The 23223-nt window shown below is 41.7% G+C and overlaps 1 protein-coding gene across 1 annotated transcript in view; it reads left to right on the forward strand.

The window, feature by feature from the left end:
* The window catches only part of gfra2b (GDNF family receptor alpha 2b), a 135982-nt gene extending 119698 nt beyond the window's left edge, over positions 1-16284 (forward strand). The window contains exons 8-10 of the mRNA XM_085168821.1: positions 2003-2187; positions 13589-13636; positions 15970-16284. Coding sequence (XP_085024947.1) covers positions 2003-2187; positions 13589-13636; positions 15970-16113 — 377 coding nt within the window. The 3' untranslated portion in view covers positions 16114-16284. The remainder of the gene's footprint in view (positions 1-2002; positions 2188-13588; positions 13637-15969) is intronic.
* The last annotated feature ends 6939 nt before the right edge of the window (positions 16285-23223 follow it).

Consider the following 23223-nt stretch of genomic DNA (forward strand, 5'->3'; position numbering starts at 1 on the left):
TCCATCAACCATGGGTATCTGCACTAAATGCCATGGCTGTCCTTCTAATTATTGGTGAGATACTGAGGTATTTGGAGGAGGCTGTGAATGAAGGAGAGGTGGAGTGAGTCAGCATCTAACTGGTAGACAGATGACTTTATTCAAGGCTGCTCTGCCTCAGTATCCCCCGGTATGCCCCAGTATCTGGCTAAACTGTACCCATACCAAATGCCAGGTTAACAATGACCACCTCGGCCTCTGTTAGCTAACAGGTTGCTGGTGGAAACTGTGCTCCTGTTGGCCATAGAGCAGAGGGGGAAGGCATATTAGAAGGCAGTGAGAGAGAAGGAAAGGCGGGAGTGAGAAGGTGGGAGTAGGGATGCTAAATGTGGGACTACGATGGTAAACGGAGAGAAAAGACCTCAGAGAACGCCCATGGATGTTGTAAAGGAGGACATTCGGAAGGTTGGTGTAACAGAGGAGGCTGGTGGGATAGATGGAGGCAGATGATCCATTGTGGCGACCCTTAAATGAATCAGCTGGAAGAAGAAGAACTTCTGCAGACCTTCACAAAGCAGCAGCAACATAATCAACATAATCATAATCTTCTCTTCTCCCAGTCACCACACCTGTGTCTATGTTTGCCTGACGTCTGCAGACAGCAGAGGTGATAAGCTAAGAGTGTAGCATGACCATAAATGATTGCAGAATCTGCAAAGACTCTCACAATATGCTCAGATGAAACAATGACACAAAGATGGCACACACTGGAAACACTACACATCCTCCAGTGTGACACAAATCCAATGACTTTCTGTCGATAAAAAGTTATTTTAGCTATTTAGATTTGTAGTTCTTCGAACTGAGCATTAGATTAGATAGCATGAAGAAACTGGTTCAGTGGTTATGAATATGACTTCAGGTATGTATTATATATAATATAGCAAAGGTTTCCAGACACCCAGGTGACCAGCTGAATTAGGTCACTTCAGGCTAGACTTCGGCACACTTGGGCTGGATTCTGACAGGTGTGCCTCAGTAATAATTGTCTAAGGAGCTTGGAAAGAAAAGCGTCTGGACTTCTTTAAGTTGCTTGAAGACGTTTCACCTCTCATCCGAGAAGCTTCTTCAGTTCTAGGGTCAAATGGTGGAGAGTCCCAGATTTAAACCCCGTGGGAGTTTCCCCCTAAAGAGGGACGAAAGGACCCCCTGATGATCCTCTACCTAATCACATAAGCCAAGGTGTGAAAACTTCTGCATCTAAATGACAAAGGTCACTCTTTCGAGGATGTCAATGTTCACATTTTGGACAGAGAAGACAGATGGTTTGAAAGAGAAGTGAAAGAAGCCATTTATGTCCACTGTAAGCGACCATCTTTGAACAGAGGCGGTGGCCTACAACACCAACTGTCTGCCATCTATAATCCAGTTTTGAGATCCCTTCCCAGATGCCTTAACACCCACTCACACCCTGGGCCATCTGACCTCAGGAAATCACATGATAGGGTGGGGCTAGGTTTCACAATGAGCTCACCCGAAACCCTGGCTGATTGTGATCCACACCCGTTTTCACACCTTGGCTCATGTGATTAGGTAGAGGATCATCAGGGGGTCCTTTTGTCCCTCTTTGTGGGGAAACTCCCACAGGGTTTAAATCTGGCACTCTCCACCATTTGACCCTAGAACTGAAGAAGCTTCTCGGATGAGAGGTGAAACCTCTTCAAGCAACTTAAAGAAGTCCAGACGCTTTTCTCTCCAAGCTCCTTTGACTACGATGACCTGGACATTCATAGACATACTCGGTAATAATTACCAGTTTGATTGAGCTTGGAGTGTTTGGCTTGTTTTGGGGGGAATTTAGGACCCAACAGTGAACCATGTGTGCTGATCTAAATTTGGGATACAGACCAGCGTCAGATTCTTGTTAGAGAAAACAGTAATTGGTTGTCAGGTCAGTGTGGTTCTCAGCAGGTGTAGAAAGTTCTCGCTCTTTCTCTGACCGCCCGTCTCCATCTCCACACAGAAAATGCCATCCAGTCGTTTGGTTACAGCTCGGAGGGAGGGACTTTTCTCGTAACCGAGCCATCATCCACTTTCCTGCCCCCTGCCGGGCCTCCAGTCATCGCCAAACCTGCTCCCTCTCTGCATGGAAATGCAATCAAACCCCTGGACAGTGCTTGTATGTTTTCCACTTGTGCGAACCTGCAGGTGAGTTTGGATTAGGCCTTAGTAATCGAGTATTCTAGTGATTATTTCATTGATTAATCAAGCAATCGGATAAGGAGTACTTTTGTCTTATTGTTGAGCAATAATAAAAACAGGAGGCAGAAAGAGTTGTGACAGCATTTTATCTCCTGGATGAGGTGGATTTGCTGTGTGTTTATGTTTATGAGTTTTTGTGCGTGTGTGTCTGCATGTTTAACTATGCTCGAGAGTGAGTGAGTTTGTATCTGTAAGCCTTTAAAGAAAAGGCTTACAGATAAAATGTGGTGGATGCGATGAAGAGAAATGTATCAGCATTGTGAAGTGTGTGCTGTGCCTTTCTGTGCTGCTGAAAACAAGATGTTATTATGGTGTAGACCTTAATTAATATTAATAATAATTCACTGTCCAACCTAACAATCCTCAGTTTTACTGGCCCATGTACATTTTTAATGGTCTTGCATTTATATATTTTTACATTTTTTAAAATATTTATATTTTGAAATATTAATACAATACTAGTACACCCAATGTCCCTCTTTAGACTCACCCCTGCTTGCTGCAGGTATCAATTCCATGTAAAATAGGACGGCTGCCGTCAGCTTTCAGCGAGCTGTATAATTTAAACACGTATCAGACCAAGTTAACATTTCATCTGCAGATTTTAATAAACGTCTGGAGACTCACTGCAGATTTCTCTGTGTGAAACAAACCTCCTCCACGTTAAACTGTACCTGCGTCATCATCTCTGCTGCTCTTCTGTTACCAGTGTTTTTGTTGAAGACTGGGGCCTGTGTGTTCTTAATGGGGTTTATTCACTCACTACTCCTGAATAAGTTTCTATCTCTGGCCTGTTTATGTGTCGCTCACATTTACATGGTAATGACGGAACGAAGCATTGAAGAAATAAATTTGCTGTGAGGATTTTTTTATCATCGAGTTATTTAAATTACTCGATGAATATATGAGAGGCTTGGTCTGGATATAGTTTTTTATGGTTTCTGCCTGATCTACAGTACATGGCTGCTGCCTTATTTATTATATTCTTTACAACAGGTAAGCTCAGTGAGAACGAGATCTTTTTTCAAGAGAAATGTCAGTACAAAAAAAATTCAAATATTTAGACAGTTGGCTACACAATAGAACAAGCCATCACACATTATCACAGATGAAGAAAAACCTACTCAAGTAGTTGCAAATAAACAAATGCAACCCTTTAAAATGTTCCTGTGAACTCAGACAACACCATTCTTGGGTTTGTTTTTAGCTTATTCCATTTATAGACAGTGAAGTATTTAAATGCAGTTTTCAAGAGGCACAGCTAATGATAAAATGTCCTGCAAACTGACATTGTAAGTACTGTGTTTAAATTCAGGAAAGGAGCAGAGGTAAGCAGCAGAGCCTGGAAAGACACATGATTCAGTGCACAGAATACACAAAATCAAGAGGCGTCGAGGTGGATATAGACGCAAGCATATGAACAATATCATCGTTAGTGTTCTGCTTATAATGTGATGGTTGACACATTTGCATGGCAAGCAAAAGGTCCCTGGTTCTCTACAGACACAGGGCAGGAAGGAATGGAAAATCTGCCAAATCAACCACATTACCTTCCAAGGCACAATCCTTTTGGCGTGGCTGTAGTGCAGGTCATCTGCTAACTGGAAGGTTGGTGGTTCAAGCCCTGGTGCTCCCGTCTGCGTGGAGAGTACTAAACCCAAGTTGCTGTTTGATGCATCCATCGGAGTGTGAATGTCATGATTGAGGCGAGAGACAAACGACCGCAGGTCCAAGTGCGTCAAAACAATGATTTTATTAAACACACATGTGGAGGAGATGAACACCGTCACACAATCGGCGTCAATCTCCCCCGAACAATACACCAGCAGTTGTTTTTATACTATCAGGGTATCGTTTATGACGCCTGTTGTGCATCAAAGCAGATAGATAACATGCATCAGTTACAGTAACCACAACCTTTGACACATTCAAAAAGAACAGTTCCTTCCTCTGTTCCTCCGCCAGATGCTTCCTGTTGATCTTCTTACTCTCGCTTATTTCTGGAACTGAAACTGTCACTTATGCAGGTACAACATGCCGTTTGATTCTTCACTACTCAAAGCTTAATAAAAAGAATATAAACGAATAAAAGATAATAATGAATAACCTGGTTATTCAAATAGCCACATCCAGACAACTCCTCAAAATAACAGATTATATGTGGTGTATATGTATTATAAGCATGTATGCAATCTTCCATAGCTCTAGGCCACTTTACTCAATAGATCGGCCGGACATCGCGCCGACCGAAGCTTCTGACCATCAATTAACTGACCGAGCTTCAACTCTTTAATAAGCACCAAAATGCAATGTGTATAAAATGATTACAGATGCACCTGCAATGAAAGATTATTATGTGATTATGACCTGATTATGATTATTAATGTGATTAACACCTGAAATACAGACTTTAATGTAACATCAACAGCTTCAATAAATGCTTTGATGAAATGATAATTAATGCAATAGTAATGATAATGGTTATGAATAGTAACAGTAAAATAATTTCCTAATCTCCACAAAAGCACTTACATAGAAAAAGTGCTTGTGTGAACGGGTGAGTGAGTCAAGTTGTATAAAGTGCCTTGAGTGCTCAGGTACAGTAGAAAAGCGCTTTGTAAGAAGCAGTCCATTTACCAAGACTGGCAATGTGCTTGTGAATGAGAAACAAGATTTGTTTCTATGTGAAACTCTAATCTTCATCTTTAATTTTCCTCAATAGTGGTTTTTAAAAGTGAGTCTAACTTCCAGCCAGAGTCCTAAATATTTATAACAGAGAACAATTTTAATGACCATGCTGAGTTTTAGTATGGACTGTATGCTGGATATTTTTAGTTGACCTTAAATGCATTCATGCATTTTGTTTTATCAGAGTTTAAAATAAGATTATGTGTGATCAGAGAATTTTGAAATGTATCAAAAGCAGACTGTACATTTGCAGTGGCCTGGTCCGAGGAATGGCCAGTGGCATATAAAACAGTGTAATCTGCATAAAAATGTATGTGCAGTTTTAGGTGGCAGAGATTATGCCACCATATTTGTCAGATGTTTGAAAATTTAAGCCCAAAGCACCTAACTTTTTTTTCAGCTGGATTATTAATTACATAATGATGCAGGAGTATAGAGGCTGAGGTGGTAAAATGTGTTATAGAAGCTGTGCTATTAATGGTTGTGTTTCTGCTGAGAGGACATGGTGAACTTGGTTTGAGTTTTCAATAATTGAAAGCTTAGTGCAGTTTACCCTTAGCTAACCAAACACTTCCAGAGCTGACTGAGACACCACAGACAAACCGTTCTCATTACTGTATTTTTCAGTCCACTCCAAGGATGCATGCATAGTTCCCGCTTCAAACTTACATTCTGATACTGAAATTTACACCCATCCATCCAACCCCAGTGGACCTTCACCTCAGTAGTGTGATTCTTACAGACCTGTTGACTTACCATGCTGGCAGTCTAAATCCATAACCAGCCAGGTAGCTAACTACTGTTCATTTTAAATCTATATCAAATATAAGGAGCATATAACTATCTAGTTTCTCTTTAAAAACAAATATTCGGTTGTATTCAGTCCACTATAATCCACAGGAGCATGCCTCTCATACTTCCCATTCCGGGGCTCAGTAAAAATGTGTTTAAGCTTAGGACATGATAGCTCTGTCTGTGTGTTTTCAGTTCAGTCTCAGAACTCTAGCAGGTAGGCAAACAGTGCAGCTTACTCTGTGTGGAGAGGAGATCTGGAGCTCAGTCACAGGTGTTTTGCTGGCACACCGCGGATTATAAATCTGTAAATCAGGTGGTGGTTAACCGAGGAAAGCTGATAAAGAAGCAAATGAAGATTCCCGGCTGAGTATTCATATCAGCCCCACGAGTTTGGATGAATTAACTGACCTCATCTATCCACAGTAGCATATTTTTATCTTTGAGATAACTTTCAGTTTTTGGAAAATTAAACCAGCTATTAGTAGGGATGGGTATCGAAAACCGGTTCTTGTTGAGAACCGGTTCCCACTGTTTCAATTCCTTGGAATCGTTTGCCAGTTTTGCAAACGATTCCCTTATCGATTCCAGTCGCCCCGAATGACGTCACCACGTTGCGGAGCGTCATTTACCTGGCAGGAAACACGGCGCCTAAGCGGCTCAAACGCTCAAAAGTTTGGTTATACTTTATGAGAACGGATGACAACGGGGCAACTTGCAATACTTGCAAAGTAGATATTTCATTTAAGGGAGGAAACACTACGAATATGAAAAAGCATTTGCTCACAAAACACGCGATGACCTTAAATGAATGTTGTGTTTTTAATTCCGCTCCGGACTCGTGAATCTCAACCCAGCAGCAGCGGTAACGTTTGCACGTCCTCTTCCGTTAATGCGGCAGATAAATAATCAACTAACAGTGCATATTATGTTAGCGCGATCTGCCTTATTACAAAACCTGCCATTACTGTGCATTTAGGTGACCATGATGAGAGTAACAGACAGAGTCTGGCTCAGATGCTGGCAGTTGTCGCTGCAGTCTACCGGTAGCGTCTCCTTTCAGGCCAGGTTAGACGAATGTCACCGAGCAGTGACTCAGTTTGTGGTAAAAGGTTTGCACTCATTTGCCGCAGCAGATGCCCCGATTTTCGGTAAGTGAATGTGTTTAATTGTAGGCAGGGACATTACTGGATATTCTTGTGTAATTGCTACAGAATATTTTATGTTATACTTTGTTATTGCTACAGAAGAATATTTATTTTATTATTTTACATTTACAATGTTTTTTCCCGGGGACCCTGTGACACCCCATTGAAGAGCCGTAGGCTGTGGATCTCTTAAGATCTCACTGCTGGGTTTGTAAGGCCGTGTTACTCCCAAATTTCTATCTTGTTCAAAGAGAAGATATAAAACAAAGTTCTAAGCTATTCGACCTTAGTGTTCTCCTTTTTTAAAAAGAATCGATAAGAGAATCGATAAAGAATCGAATCGTTAAACAGAATCGAAAATGGAATCGGAATCGTGAAAATCTTATCAATACCCATCCCTAGCTATTAGTAGGAAGCAAGAATCGTGGAAGGTCTTGTGTTATTTTCTTTCTTTAAGTTAGTCTGTTCATTATTAGCAATAAAAAAAAACACATAAAAATATATGTTTGCCCTCATTTTGTTTCTCCTTTTGAAGATGTTTCACAGCCACAATTAAACCACGAAAGCAGGAGAACGCGTACCTTTTGAGCACTGTGACTAAAGTCAAACTGTGTGGATCGCCTCAAAAAATAAAGTATGAATATTTGGTTCTAAAGGGATAAATCTGAAAAAGCTCATTTTTTTATAGCAGTATAATAAAAACGGTGGTTATAGAAAGAGAAATGCAGACAGCAGGTATGACTGAGGAGGTCTGAGCACTCCAGCTTTATGTGCTTCGCTCTTCTTCACCTTCACACACATTAGCGTCATCCTGCCTGCATTGTGGGAAAGTGGAATTCCATCCATTATGTACAGAGAAGAGGTGCAAGGCTGGAGGTTATATAGGCCAAAATAAATTGCTATGCATTATGAAAGAGATTTGAAGCATGAATTATAGAAAACTTCATCATATAATGGGATGGATGTGACATTTTACTGAACTTTTACATTTTTAACCCACTTACATACACATATAACTTTTAATGATGAAAGAAATGAAAACTCTACAAAAAATACCCAACATTAGTTTTGCTGATCATGAGTGTGCACGTTAACCAAGTCAGTGTGTACTGAGTTTGTAGCTTCATTTAATGTGGGCTCAAATACAGAAAAGAGAGAATTCTGCAACAAACCAATGAGTTTAATGAGTTTCTGAGATGTGTAACAATTTACACACCTCAATGAATCAGTGAATCTTCTTATTTAAGCCTGGACAGCTAAACAACATCAGCATGCTCAAAGACTGCACCACCCTCAGGACTGAACTAAATGACCAGTCCATAAATGTCACTTCCTGCTGTTGGCTCTCAATTATGACATGGTATCATATACTTTACCATTCCAAAAATACTCTAAAAAACATGCAATGCATATTTAAAACCATATACACACGTACACACAGAAAAGTGTAAAGTGTAAAACTATCTGTGTTAGACTGGAGAGGCAAAGCAGGAGACACAAATGGACCAGTGAACCCAGCACACACTGACTGGTACCGCAGAATGTCCTCAACACATTTCCAGGGCCATGATTTAAACTAGCTGCAGAAGCTGATACCTCTCTTTAGTTTGAAACAGACATGAGGGCTACTTTATTAGTTTATTTATTATTATAATCTAAATGTTGGATTCTTTATAGAGTTTATGTTGAGTCTTGAAGTCCAGCCATCCTCTGTTGGAGGGTTTTGGCTTCAGCTGTTTCTATGTGATGGTTTCCTCACATGCAGCCAAATGTCTAACAGATTTTTTTCTTTCGGTCCGTCTGAGCTCTGTGTTGGCAGTCTTGTGCCAATGTGGAAAATTAATGTTCTTATTTTTTTAAGCACATTGCCAGCATTCATGCCATCCCGGAACACCTGTAATACATTTCAGTTTTGCAGTCACAAAATACTGAGTTAGTATCACTGAAACTGGAGCTGAAGCTGATGTGTCTGTAATAAACTGCATCATTCACATTGTCCTTGCAGTTCTGCAGACTGGAGTCTTCTTCCTATTTGTCTGCTGTGGAGCAGTTTGTGGATTTTGGCATTCTGTTTTAGATCGTAAGCCTTGAATATGTGAAGACTTTCATTTATTTTGGTGCACTCGTACACCTAAACATATGGGGTTTTTTTATTCTCTTTGTCTTTGTAGTAGAAAAAGAGTTTTACAGTTAATATTTTGTGCAGAGGAGACACTAAACCCTCTGGGGTTGAAGGAAGAGCATCCAGTATAAAATTCTGCCAAATCAAACATACGGAGGTCCGTAGGAGGAAGGAGGGAGCAGCTAAAAGTAGCAATAGCTCTATTTTGTGCAGATATCTCAGGGATTTCTGGAAATTGTGCTTAAACACCAGCAGCTTTCCAGTGGTCAGAATTCTCATGATGGGACAAAAACAGGAAATCAGCTGATATTTTAGTAAAAAAGAACACCTAAGGTGGAGGTTCAGGTTGACGGGTGGCTCCACGAACCTTTAATTAGCAGTGTTGTTCCATCTTCCAATGACAAAGCCATGCATCCCTGACTGTAATAATCAATGTCTGGTAACCCTAACCAAAGGCTGGTGTACAGCACCGCCTGTAAAGGTGACACTTCTTCAGCCTGTTTCCACTGCACTGGACTCAAAGGCTCTGATAACTGGTAACAGCTTCAGTCACACTGTAAATTCCACACATAATCCCAACAACAGAAGCAGAAGCAAGTTAAGCCATGCTAGGTTTTGAAGTTCTGGTTACGGCTGGGTGAGCTTGGAGCTTTGTCATTGGAAGGTGAGTTCACCTTCGAGTGACATGTGGCCTCCAGCTTCTACCAAACTTCACCGAGACTACAATGTACCAGCTACCATGTCAGAATAGCATGGCTTCATGCCAACCAATGTGCCCATCCACAGTGTCTACAAGCAAGTATACACCTCTACTACTACCTCTATTACAGATCTTTGAAACTGAAGGATGATTTGTCCTGTTAGTGACAGTAACTGTGGTTTCCAGGTGGTTGCTGATTGTTGTCAAATAACTGGTGGTGATTGGTTTGAGAGGAGAAACCCTGCCTTGCAGTTTTATAGAGTTTCTTAGAAGTTCTTACCCTGGAGTACCCTTTTCCCCCCCTGTGCAGTGCGTGCTTTAGTGACGTTTAACCAGAGGCCCTTTTAGCAGATTTGAGATTACATATCATTATCATGCACTCAGTTGACCTACTCGTTTGTGAGGTCCCAGTTTGAAGGCTCGAGATGAAAGTTTCCACTGTTGACATGTTACCATGTCAAACGACATGTGAGGAGAACGGGGTGGGGGAGACTATGAAAGTGAACTCTCATTGGCTAATGATTTAGGACTGACAGTTAACCAGTGCATGTATCCCAGATGAACCATTCTGAAACATCAAACGACCAAAATTTACTAAAGTGACTTTTTGTTTTATTCAGTATGACCTAAAATAAGTTATTGAGCATAAAATCAGAGAAGTGTTTGCAGAGGGTGTAGATTTGTTTTGCATATATCACCCCCTGTGGCTGCAGTCTTTAGACCCAGAAGCTCCGCCCACCTATGATACTGTTTATAAATTTTGGTGTTAGAAATTGATGGCTGCATCTGCCAGTTATTGCATTTGTTGCAGTTACTTCTCACATGGCCTCTGATGACTGTGGTTCCAACTTTAGGATCAGCAGCTTTATGGTGACAGTGAGGTAAAAAAGGTCCCACTAGGGTGGTCCCTGTGACAGGAAGTGCACAAAGTTCTGGTCCTCTTTTCCTGAAACAGTTTCTGTAATTCTAATTCTTCAGTGGAGCAAGAATGAAGACCAGGGTTTGCAATTCTGGGACCTTTACAGGTTGGATTTGTTCGGCTTAAGATAAAGAGCAGATGACTCAGTTTGTTCCTCCTCATGAGGATTGTCCCTGCTTTTTGGACCATTTTTATTTCTTTCTGTTTAATTCTTTTGCTGCACAGAGCACAGTGTTTGGATGAATCAGAGCTCATGTGTCTGTTTTCCCATCTCTCAGTCCAAAGCTGCAGCGTTGATCACTGTGATGGTCGTCTGAACTCAACCAGGCCTCAGGGTCGATGCTTCCCTTTATGTCCAGCCTGCAGACATCCTTGTAGCACAGATATGAGTCTGCATCCAGTCCACATACAGCACAGCACATCGTGGCCAGCATTTCAGCTGTAATGTCTGAGTGGGTGCAGAGTGCTGCAATGGATCATCTTTATGAAGACGTGTGTGTTCAGAGCTTAGTGTTTTCATTTGAAGTTCACAGACTGCCAAGATGGAAGCGTTAAGAAGGCAAACAGATGGAAAGTAAACTCTGGCGTGTTAAATGTGGCTTTGAGAAACCGGCTGGAAGGATAAAGAGCCGAGGTGAAAGCAGATCATCACAGGAAGGATGAGTTCTTCTAAAAGTCAGAAAACCAAACTTAAAAACGACAACACAAACAAAGATCATGACCAAAAATCAGTCTTTCTGAATTTCTGTTCAGTGTTTCCCACAACCCCTGGACCTCAGTTGGAAAACACTACATCAGGTCACAGTGACGGTCTGCTCAGACCCAAGTTTTCATCAAGTTTCATGATGTGCAGAGTCCCACCTAAACCTAACCCACTAGCTGACAGTAAGGAGAACCACTGAGCAGAAGTGAGAGGAAACAGGGTTTTTTTTAAAAAAAAAAAAAGAAAAGTGGAACAATGTTCAAATCACAGAGGTCCAAATGGGACGTGACCTCTGGCTTCCTGTAACCTGTAACTAAATTCACTTTCACCCTCATAGCAGCGATCTGCTGAAGGCTACCGCTGAAGAACGGTGGATGGATGGATGGTTTATTTTCTCCATTCTTCAACCAACCCTTTTATGCCAGAGTGCCTACAGAAGCATTCTGAGCACCTGTAAATGCTCTGCGACCACAGGAGACCAACCCTGAGTCAGATGATCCAATTTCACGGCACCTGTACTGCACGTTTAACATAGTGTGACAGTATGAATTCACCCTGCAGCCCTCCATCAGGTGCAGAGAGCTGCAGACGGCTACCTGTCAGCACTTTCAAAGCCTCTTTCTAAAGACCTGCGATGTCAGCGTGCATGTTTGGAGTGGGTCTGAATGCTCTGTGGACAGTCGGCAGTGCAGATGGAGTTACATCTGAAAAACAGGCAGAAAAAGAGAGAAAGGGATCGGCAGGAATGTGATACTGCTGTGCGCTGCGTCTCTGTTGATGCTGTATATCGCCTCATGCATACTGTTCTGAATTTGCTTTGTGAATGGTGTCTTTTCCCCAAAGCTCGTGAATACAGTGATCATTTTCAGCTCTTTTAAAGGAAGCAGACGTGCAGAGGCGTCCGGCGTCGGAAGATGTCCATATGATAGCAAATCATCTGCACGCTTTAATGATCAGGATAAATAAGCCTGTGCGCGTGCACATGGATGCCTATTTGTGGCTCTGCACATGTATATTTCAGGGAAACGATAATGATCCGGCCACTTGCGATGATTTCCCCGACGCTGAAAAGAATTTTCTTCCTCCTTGCTGAGCGATAAGATCTGATTGGCTCACCCACCCAGGCAGCGGGAGGAGATATGCTAATGAAGCACTGACAAAGAAGCTGATGGAGGCCGGAGATAAATGCTGGCATGTGTGTGTTTGAGGACAAATAAGTGTGCATCTTTGTCATCATCAGCACTCTGCATTTTAATGAAGGTGGAGCTCGATTTAACAACCCGAGGAGGCTGAAACGTGGAGTAGCTGCTTCCTTTAGCGATCTCACAGAAGCAGTGGTGCAAACACCACATTTTACTTCAGGTTTTGACCATCTGCTTTAATTATTGATGATCTGTTTCTGAGGAATCTGTTGTTTCCACTCAGTTTGACAGACATCTGCAGAGAACCCGAGAGCCTTTGAAAACACTGACTGTAATTTTTACCTCTGAATTAAAGCTGAAGTGTGCATGCTGCATTTCAAACCTCTGTGGGGTCCAGGTATTTATGGACCTGACTCTGAGTACTTTTTGGAACTAAATCCTTTTGTTTTAAGCAAGTGAATCATTATAAGATTGGGGAAACCTGTAGTCAGCTGAGACTGAAGAAGTCACTTGGATGAGTGACGAAACGTTTCTCCTCCTGAAAACGCTACGTCCAGATGAACAGAATCAACTTTTGGAGATTTACTTACCTGGATGATTGAGCATATGCATCAAAACCTCAGTATAAGTACAAAAATCATTATGATTATTAGTCTGTGGTCTGTACTGTGATACAGGGTTTGGACTTTAGGGAGGTTTAACCCTGGGTTCACAGCGGTTACACCATGATTAAGCCCCATGCACTGGCCAGTCAGTTCTGTGGAAAATGGCGCCACCATTTATTGAAAATATTGTGGAGGTCTTTGCGTGCACCATGAGAGAATCTGAGAGTTTTTACTCTTAGATCAACTAAAGCCTTCAGCTTTCTCTGACAAGCTTCTGCACGATATTACAGATGAAGACTCTCAGCAGAGGGAGATCACACTTCAAATTCCTGCAGGTCTCAGTCCAGCACCATGGCTTGATTTTTCTATTGAAACTCATCAGAAAGCACCTTGTTCACTCACACATTGTATTACTGATCTGGATGGATGGATGGATGGATGGATGGATGGATGGATGGATGGATGGATGGATGGATCTTATTCAATACTCAGCCTGATACTTTCTCACAGTGAGCTCTTGTTTTACAGGATGGAGGACAGAAGTGCATCCCCTCTGATGACTTCGAGTGCGAGGAGGTGAGCAGCTCTGATCAAAAACGATGGTTGAAGTAAAGGGTGGAGGGGTCTCCATCTCCCCCATCACTTGGACCAGCTGATGTGGTGTTCAGGTTGTTTATATGACGCTGACGTGCATCATCAGATCAGACGATGAGATGAAAAATGAACAGATGATTTTTATCAGAGACAGACAGCTTAGAGCCCTTTCACTAAAATCATCTGAGCAAGTTCATTCTGGACAGACCTGAGAGCGCCCCTTATGGAACAGGAAGTCCAGACAATGGAAGTTCTTGATTATACTAAACCAGGGGTGTCAAACTCCAGTCCTCAAGGGCCGGTGTCCTGAAACTTTTAAATGTGTCCCTGCTGCAACCTTTTATAAAATTAGGTCATTAGCGAGACTCAATAGAACTTGACTGCATGCTGAGGTGGCGACCCCTATCCCTTCTCAAGTAATTTTAAATAAATGTAAGTAAATGTAAGTGTTTGGAGATTTTTACTTCTAAAAGTACTTTTATTGCACCTTGTGCTTTCACTCATGAGCTGCTGTAACATGAATTAAATGGCTGAATTGCCACCTCACCAGCCCTCAAGAACTGAAGTTTGACACCTGTTTACTAGACGTTTTCTGATTGTGTGTCTGAGAGGGCCACTATTACATCACAGAGAAAGCTTTTATTATTGGTCAACATAATGGAAAAAAGTAAACTTAAGTGGTGTTTTATTACAGCATGGGCTTTTTGGTCGAGTGAGATTATGAGGAGATCATTCTGAGGTGAGATGTGATCTTGAGGAAAGACTGTTAAAGGATGGGTGAAACTGCCTCTGGCTCTGAGCTCAGGAAACTCTTTCCCATTGAGCTTATGGTGTCAGTCGCTGCTTTCAGGCCTGATTTAAGCACCATGTCCATTTTGGAGTTTCAGGTCCTGTTACTCAGAAAGGACCAGAAAACAGGTAAGGGTTTAGGGCGGGGCTACCTGTGACTGACCGTATGAGTGTAGTGTCTGTAGTCTTTTAGAAACGGTGTATGATGGGATGCTGTTTGTACTCAGCTCTCAGTTTCACAGCTGGCACATTAAAAGGCAAGCAGTAGAAGTTTTCAGTGTTTTCGCCCACTCTCATTTCTAAGAGAGATAACTGCCAGACTTCCTGTGTAAGCCTCCCTGTGGCCGGTTCACTGAGTGTCCTCCATCTGTTTTCGGGTTAAAGATCCACAGCTGAACTGTAAAGTGTAGTGTGAGGAAACAAATTGAGGCTCCCTCCAATAAGCTGCTCTGTATTAATACTTGATCACCACACTAATATCTTCATCAGCAGCTGTTACCACCCCGGGTTGGAGAGGAGAGTCACATGACAGATGGAGAACATGGGAGCACTTTGTTGAATTTATTGATATATTATTGCCAAACCTGAAGCTGGAGATGAACTTCCAACATGAAATATGCGCGAATAAGAATCGGCAGAGAGTGTGGCGGCAAAGAAAAGGAGCGGCTGCGCCTCGGTGGAGATCTGTCTGTAAAACAGAGAGACACAAAATGAATTACCTGCTGAAACTCAAGCAAGAGAGTTAGACTCAGATATTTAGCAGCCCATAAAAGCTCAGCTCTGTGACTCACTTTACCTTCCTGCAGACACCTCTCCTGCTCGGCCTCCACACACCATCTGTGCTGAGGGCGGCGACCACAGTAGGATACTGCTCCTCCTGCAACAAAATAAAAATAAAGAATAAAGGTGCAGCGATGTTACAAATGTGCAATACCACAGATTTTACGCTTTATGTTTCTTCTTCAGCTGCATTTTCAGAGGTTCACGCTCCGAGTTGCTTGCTCTGGTTAAGTGACGCCACCATCTACAGCTGACAGTTACAAAAGAAATAAATCAATTATTGATAACAAAATTCAATTTGGGATATCTGAGAGTTTGACATGCAGTCAAGATTAAATGGTACACATCTGAAAAAGTAAGAAATTATATACTGATGAAGAATTAATATTTAATTGTAGAAAACTTTATCTGAAGCCAGATATGAGGTATGAGGCGTTCTAACACCGCCCACAACTGAACCCGCTCGATAGAAAAGCTTTGTTTCAGAAATCTGCAGTCACGAGTGACACACGAATTTTGGATTTATAATATTAGTACTGAAGAATGAAATGTGGCTGTCTGTAATTAGAACAGGAGCTGGTCAGAGGGACTTTATACAAACTTTCATGGATATATTCACAGGTATATTGATTTCCAGCTAACAAGCAGCTTCATTGTTTGTAAGATTTTCAGGACACCACAGAATGAGGCGTTACAAACACATGTGCACTAATGCTCGTGCCTTTGCCCCCCCCCTCTGTGCTCAGGCTCTGTTGGCCCAGGGCTCGATAGACTCTCAGGACTCTGCAGGGCCCAGAAGCAGCAGCCGGCCATCAGCCCCACTCCTCCACCTCCTCCCTGTGACTGTGTGTGTGTCCATCCTGCCAGCGTTCCTGTTCCACGTCTCATAAATGTGAACTAGCATACACACACATTTACACACACACACACACACACACACACACACATACACACACATTTACACACACACGCACACACACACACACACACACACATACACACACATTTACACACACACGCACACACACACACAGACACACACATACACACACATTTACACACACACGCACATACACACACACACACACACACACACACATTTACACACACACACACACACACACACACATACACACACATTTACACATACACACACATTTACACACACACATACACACACATTTGCACACACACACACGCACACTCCTAAATGTCAGCCAGCAGACGTCCAGCATCAACAACTGCCTTTCAGAGGAGGAGGGAAGTTATTCTGGAGGACGTTCGGATTAGCCAGCTCTCTGCACCACACACACGGTGCACACACACCGTGAGAGGGTGTGTTGTGTGTTTGAGCGAGGGTGAGAATGAGAGAGGCAGACACAGAGAGACTCCTGGGATTTTCGATCACATTGACTTCGTTTCCAAAGCTCCGTGTCTGCAGAGTTTGTGTGCAGCCCGGCTCAGACTCACTGCCTCCAGCTTTCTGGGATCCGAGACAGCTGGGCTCAGAAACACAGGGACTTTGGCTCAAGCTTGGAACTGCACACACACGCACACAAACACACACACACACACACACGGAGAACAAGTCTTAAAGTTGGCAGCGCGATGGTGAGAGAGACGACAGAGCTGGACAGATGGGATGGATCATTCCTCTGTGTTTGTCAGCTCAATTTATCACTTCCCTGGACCTCTCTGGTGGCAAGAAAGCTATACTGCATACATTCAAACGCACACGCTGTAACCCTCCCCTTAGACCTCGTTAGCGGGCAAACAGGGTCCCCACAAGGACACAAACACTCATGCTGTACACCAGTGTGCTTTTCGCAGGTCTTTCTCTTCATTTTGTTGTTGACATTCTGTAAAAACTTCATTTAATGTGGAATATGAAAAAAGAGTGTATATTTCACAAATGTAAGTGTAAAATTGTGCGAGTGTGTGTGTGTGTGTTTGTGCATGAGTGTCGGTGGCTGAATGTGGATGTACAGACATGTGGAAGCAAACAAAGGAAGAAGGACTCAGCTGCAGGACACACAGCGATGTGTGTGTACTCTCAACCAAACAAATTTAAAATTTCAGACTCTTAAATTTGGGAGTTTTAGGTTTTTTCCTCCTCTTGTCTTGATTGGTTGTAGGTGTATTGCTAACAAAGCTACAGCTGTTATCATGGTATTAGACCACCAAGCCCCTGTCAGTTTAACACAGTCGCAGTTTAAATGGGTGCTGCTGGTGCTGCAGTTACAGCAGGGCAGACAGTGGTGGTGGACACAGACCCACCAAAGTTGTAGAGACCAGCGCGCTGAGACGGGGAACAATGCTGTGACCGCTCACAATCAGATCCAACTTTGGAGCAACTTTGGAGCACCAACACAGCAATACAGCCTGCAGTCCTTCTGTGACTGAACAGGTCAGGTTGGCAATTAAATGCAAGCTGTTCCTAATAATACGGCAAAAAAACATGTTGATGTCTTCAGTCACACAGTCCAGCCTGAATCTCAGCGGCCTGAAACAGAAATTCCTCAATAAAGAGTGACGTCGTTTCTGCACAACAGCGATAAATCTGCAGAACTGGTTTTTCTATAAGAATAGAACCAGAGACCTGCCCATCGATTCATGTCTGCTACGCAAAGACGAGCCACTCTGTTCAGCACAGACGGACTCAGGTTAGAAATGACAGTGAGAGTGACTGCAGTCTGGGGCGAAGCACAGTTGTTGGGTTGTGTCCCACCAGACTTGTCGTCAGTGCTCGCCGCTTCACCAACGGGTTTTTGGATCCCGTTGGTTTGGGTTAGGGGAACAGATAAAAGTCTGTCCTTTGTGATGAAAGTCGGACCTATATTAGCTCATTAGAAGATTTGGAGATTTGAGTTGTACTTCTTCACACACGCATTGGGCGGTTAAAATAGGTGATTAATAGCAGAATGGGCAGGGAAAATGTTTACTCCCTGCTTGCTCCCAGAGTCTCTGTTTTATAGCTACTGAGCTTCCTCACACAGTTTCTGGATGATCACCAGCTATGCTCGCACTATCAGAAAAAGTGACTCCCACCACCTGTTACAGCTGCAGTCTCAGACAGCTGGGTGGCAGCTGACACCTGACATATTCACAGCAGCTTTATGTCTGCAGAGTTTCTGGTTTCAAATGTACCGTCTCCAAGATGCACCAAAGACTCAACTATATTCATACCTGTATGAAACCATCCTCTGTCCTGGCAGCTCTTGGGGCTGTTGACAAAGACTCTTCAGTTCAGAGCATAAAAGTTGTTTGTGTTCTTACGTTGCTTCTTATCATCAGCTGTTCAAATACGATCATATGAAGTGGTACCTGCTTCAGAGCCACCGTGTTTCTAAGTAGACCACATTTCTTTTGGATCTATGTTTAGCTTCCAGACGTCGAGTGCACTTCTTTGGCACCATGTTAGCAGGCGATGCTATCAGGCTGTCGTCACTTCCTCTGGTAGCGGCTTCAGTCACTTAGAATGGAGAAAAGCTGAACTTATCACTAGCTCACCTCGAGGAGCTGTTTCCTCTATTGTCCCTACAAGTTGGTCGATTTTATTTCGCTGTAGGTTTTAGGCTTTCTCTTTTTAGCCTAAAAGCACAAAAAACATGTAAAACTGCTTCAACTATCCAAGAGCAGTCGCCTCAGGGGTGTTTATACGACCCTGTATATCTATATATGTAAGACCCTGCAATTAGACAGAAGCTCACGGCAACAGTGGGGAAGAAAAACTCCCTTCTGAGAAAATGAAAGTTCCAAGAGAACTAAGTGACTGAAAACATCAATAATTCAAGGAAAGGATTTGTCACTAGTGTTAGCGTGTTAAAGGGCAGGGTCACTGTTTCCAGCAGACTGGCTCAGGTTCTTCTGCAGTCAGCCCAAAAAAACACGTGTACAGCCGGATACAAACTGTTTGGTCTCTATAGATAATTTCCCCTTCATAATCACTCTTTATGATTCACCTGTTTAAATTGTATTAAAGTTGGCGTTATTAGAGGCGTGGCCTCTGACTGACAGGTGGATGGCACACAGCTGTTTGTAACATTTGGATCACTTCCTCCTGCGTTTGCTTTCCTTAATGTGTTTAATATGTGAGTGTGTGTGGGGTTCTCAGTGTGTACGGTACCTCTGGCCACTCTGTGGGGTATTTTTTATGTTTCATAGAAGCTACCAGGATGCGGAACATGAACTGTTGTGCTGCAAGGTTGTCACCAGTCAAAGCTTGAGGTAGTCGTCACTTTGTGCCATCCGTGGGCTGGAAGACTTGAGATCAGTTCCAGAGGTGCTGGTGCGTCCTTACTTTAGTGTGATTATTACTGTCGTCCCTGCTAGCGGTCAGGAAAACGTATTACCGTGTCCGTGAAGGGTCATTACACAATTGTCCAAATCAGTGAGATTGCTATTAAATTTGTTGTAAACATTGTGATATTTCCCCTCAGGCTTTCAGCAGTATCATTATTAGGACAGATTTGTTTTTGTGTCTGAAATTGGACGATGAAGTCATATATTTCTAATCACCTCGGCCTTCCTCTTGTCCCGTAATCATGTTGCTTTTTTCATCTACTTTTATTACAGGAGCATTTTTCCCTGGAGTTTCTTACACCTTTTTTCGCTTAAAATGTGAATTAAAATGTGATTTTCATTAAACTCAGTGTTAACATAACTGTGGCTGTTCATGATGCCCTGCACATCGGGATCCTGAGTGTTTCATTAGCAGTGTGAACATTCATGGTCCCCAGAGGGGCGGTTCATCCCTCCACTGCCTTAGTGCTGCTGAAGCTTCAGGTTTTATTTCAGAATTAAAGTGCTAGTGTCGACATAGTGCAGAACTTTATAAATAACAAAATATTAAAATCGATTTCCATAACTTTACTGTAACTTTTCATGATCCCCAGAAGATGATCTCTGGCAGGCTTGATGGTCCCCTGTTTTACAAGCACCATCAACATGAAAACATTCGATTTCAGCAGCACACAAATCACAAAATTATCTGTTTAATGGTAGAAGAATTCAAATTTTGGGAGAAAAATATTTGAAATGAATGGCAGAATTGTCACAATGCAATATTTACAGTAACTTCTGTTAATGTTGGCAGGCAAGTTTATCTTTCACATTTGTACTTAATTTCCCTCCTGTATAAATGTGGTTATCTCCAAGGAATAGGATGGTATCGTCAGCAAAAACTAAAATTAAAACAAATCACTGACTCAAGTGTAAAATTTACGTTTTTTAAATTTAAGTCCAACGATCGATCCCTGTGGAACACCATGATATCTGATTCATAACAATTCATTCATTACTAATTGTATTTGAAAACAAAGAACTGTTTGTTCAGGATGGATGTCTGATTTTACATTGGTGTTGAAGATGACTGAACAGGGCTTTGTGCTGGTACACAGTAAAATTCGGAGTGTTAAAATAACACTTAAAGAGTTAAATTTAACACTGGTCCCGAGTCTATTTGGTCCCATTCGGAATTGGTGTTAAATCGACTCTTTCTATAGTGTTAAAATTTTAGAGTAAAATTAACTCTAAATAGAGTAAAAATTTAACACTGAGTAACACCGCAGAGTGTTAAATGAACCTAACACTACTAGTAGTGTCATATTATTTACTCTATCATAGTGATAAATTAACTCTATTTGTGTAAAATTCCACTGATTTTTAACACTGAATTGAGTTATTTGAAATTAACACTGGGGGTTCAAATAACTCTGATGAGAGTTGATGTTACTCTATACTGTGTTATTCATACACTAATCTCTAGTGAAAAATTAGCTCTCATAGAGTAAAATTTTAAATTAATTTTACACCAAGTAGTGTTACTAAAACTCTTCCTGTAGTGTTACCTTTACACTTAATTTAGTGTTTTGCAGCATAAAAACCTGGTTTCTAATAATGCTTTAAAATATAAAACAAGTAAGCAAAAACCACAACTAGATAATACGTTTAATGGCTTTATTTTGATGTCAGGCTCAAAATATTAAAACATCTCATGTAGTGTACATAAAACACTACACACACAAAAACAGTCATAAAACACTTTAAAACAATGAATTTAGTTCGGCATAAAATGACAATATGGAACCACATACAGGGAGGAATCAGAAGTGCCATACTTCATTTGAAGATCAAATGGTTTGAAGTAACACAGCTCTTTTATGTTCAACACCTTCAGCACCATATTGGGGTGCATTCTGACCTTAAATGCATGAAAATGGTCATCAAAACACAAGGTTTCCATCAGTTTTCCACAGAGCAATACAATGTCATCTTTCACAACAATACTTTTGATCTTATAAAACACTGGAATCTCAGACACTACCTCTGTACAGATGATAAAGTCAGGGCGGTACTCTGTACCATGATGCTTTATCCACTTAGCTGAAAAAACACTGGTAGACAACGCAGCTTCAAATTTTAAGGCAATTTCTGGACCTTCTTTCAGCTCTCCAAGTGTCACCATCTTTCCTGGTCCTAAAGCTAATCTTTCAAGGCTAAAAGACTCCCAATACATGGCCATACAACTTTGGTGTTTCTTGGCCAATGTCATTGTAATGTTTTTAAAGCTTTTTAATTGCTTCTTAAAGAAGTTATGTTTGGCTTCGTAACGCATGCACCACATGTGCAGAATTGGGCCAATATTTCGTATACTGCGAGGGTAATGTATCATGAAGTGATGCTTTGGTAGGAGACTGAGTGTGGGAAATAACTGCTTAAAGAGCTGATGATGATCAATAATCAAATGTTTGAGGTAGATGGTCATACCTTCTGACAGCACTGGTGAAAACACAATATTGACAATTTGTAGAAGCAGAAGTAGAAGATGCCAGTAGCTATCACCCACCTGTACTAAATCGCCAAACATCAAAGGTACATTACGCAATAAGCACCAAGATTGAATCGCATTTAGTCCTAAATCATTACTGCCATCAAACAACTTTACCCTTGGTGGGCGATTTCGCTGCTGATTGAAGCCATAGTCAAAGGCATGTATTCTACCAGCAAGTTGTTCAGCACTTAGGAAGTTCTCCTGAATGTACTGCAGCACAAGTTTCACCTCTAACTGAGCAACTCCCTCCAAAATGTCATGCATGATATCTACAGAAAAATTGTTGGCTGTGTTGAAATATTTAAGTGAATTCAAGAGACAAGTGCGTTTCACACCACATACATGAGGTAGCGTAGGATCTCTTTGTACACTTTCACAGTGCTGCTTATGCATATCAAGAGTTCTTAGTGCAACACCAGAATCATCTTCACAGAACACACTTTGAAAACAATCCTTCTCAAGCAGACAAAAGCGACAACAATATCGAGCTGCAAATGACTCCACGAACCCAAACAGACTATGCAAACCAAGATTGTCCCCAGTGACCTGGATTACAGTGCCATGAACCAAGTGTTTAAACATGGGAAGTTTCAGTCCCTCTGTCTCAAGAACTTTCAGATCATTGACAAGTGGCTCAAGGATTGAATTAAAGCCATAACGCTTTGAGTCTTGTGCATGAAAAAGAGCACACAAATGAATATTGACCAACAACGAATTAAAGATTGGAGGAAAATTCCTTAGTGTAAAGTATATTGCACCCAATTTATGTACACCCTTTTTAGAGCCCAGGGGATTTGCAGTTTCAAAGTCATCATAAAACAGTTGAATTTGTAAGGCATCTTTTTCTGCAGAAAATAGGGGACATCTTTTAACATAGGCAGCATCGATTAAGTCTGCATACACACCTTCTCTGGACATATTCCTTGACTTGAACATGTCGACAACATGGTGGTTTTGAAAGATAGTTTTCAGTGTTTCCAAAATAGGAACATATGCAAACCTATCAGTTACAATGACTTGATCAAAAGTCCCTGTGATCTTGTTTCTTCTACTGTCAAATCTTGTGCCAAGCACCATTTCAACAGGTTCAACAGTTGCCCATTTTTGTTTAAAGTGCCTATTTCGTTTAGCTTCTGAATTTAACAGTGTGAATGGGTTTTCAAAGTTT

The sequence above is a fragment of the Neolamprologus multifasciatus genome, chromosome 7 (genome assembly GCF_963576455.1).
Source record: "Neolamprologus multifasciatus chromosome 7, fNeoMul1.2, whole genome shotgun sequence".
Lineage (NCBI taxonomy): Eukaryota > Metazoa > Chordata > Actinopteri > Cichliformes > Cichlidae > Neolamprologus > Neolamprologus multifasciatus.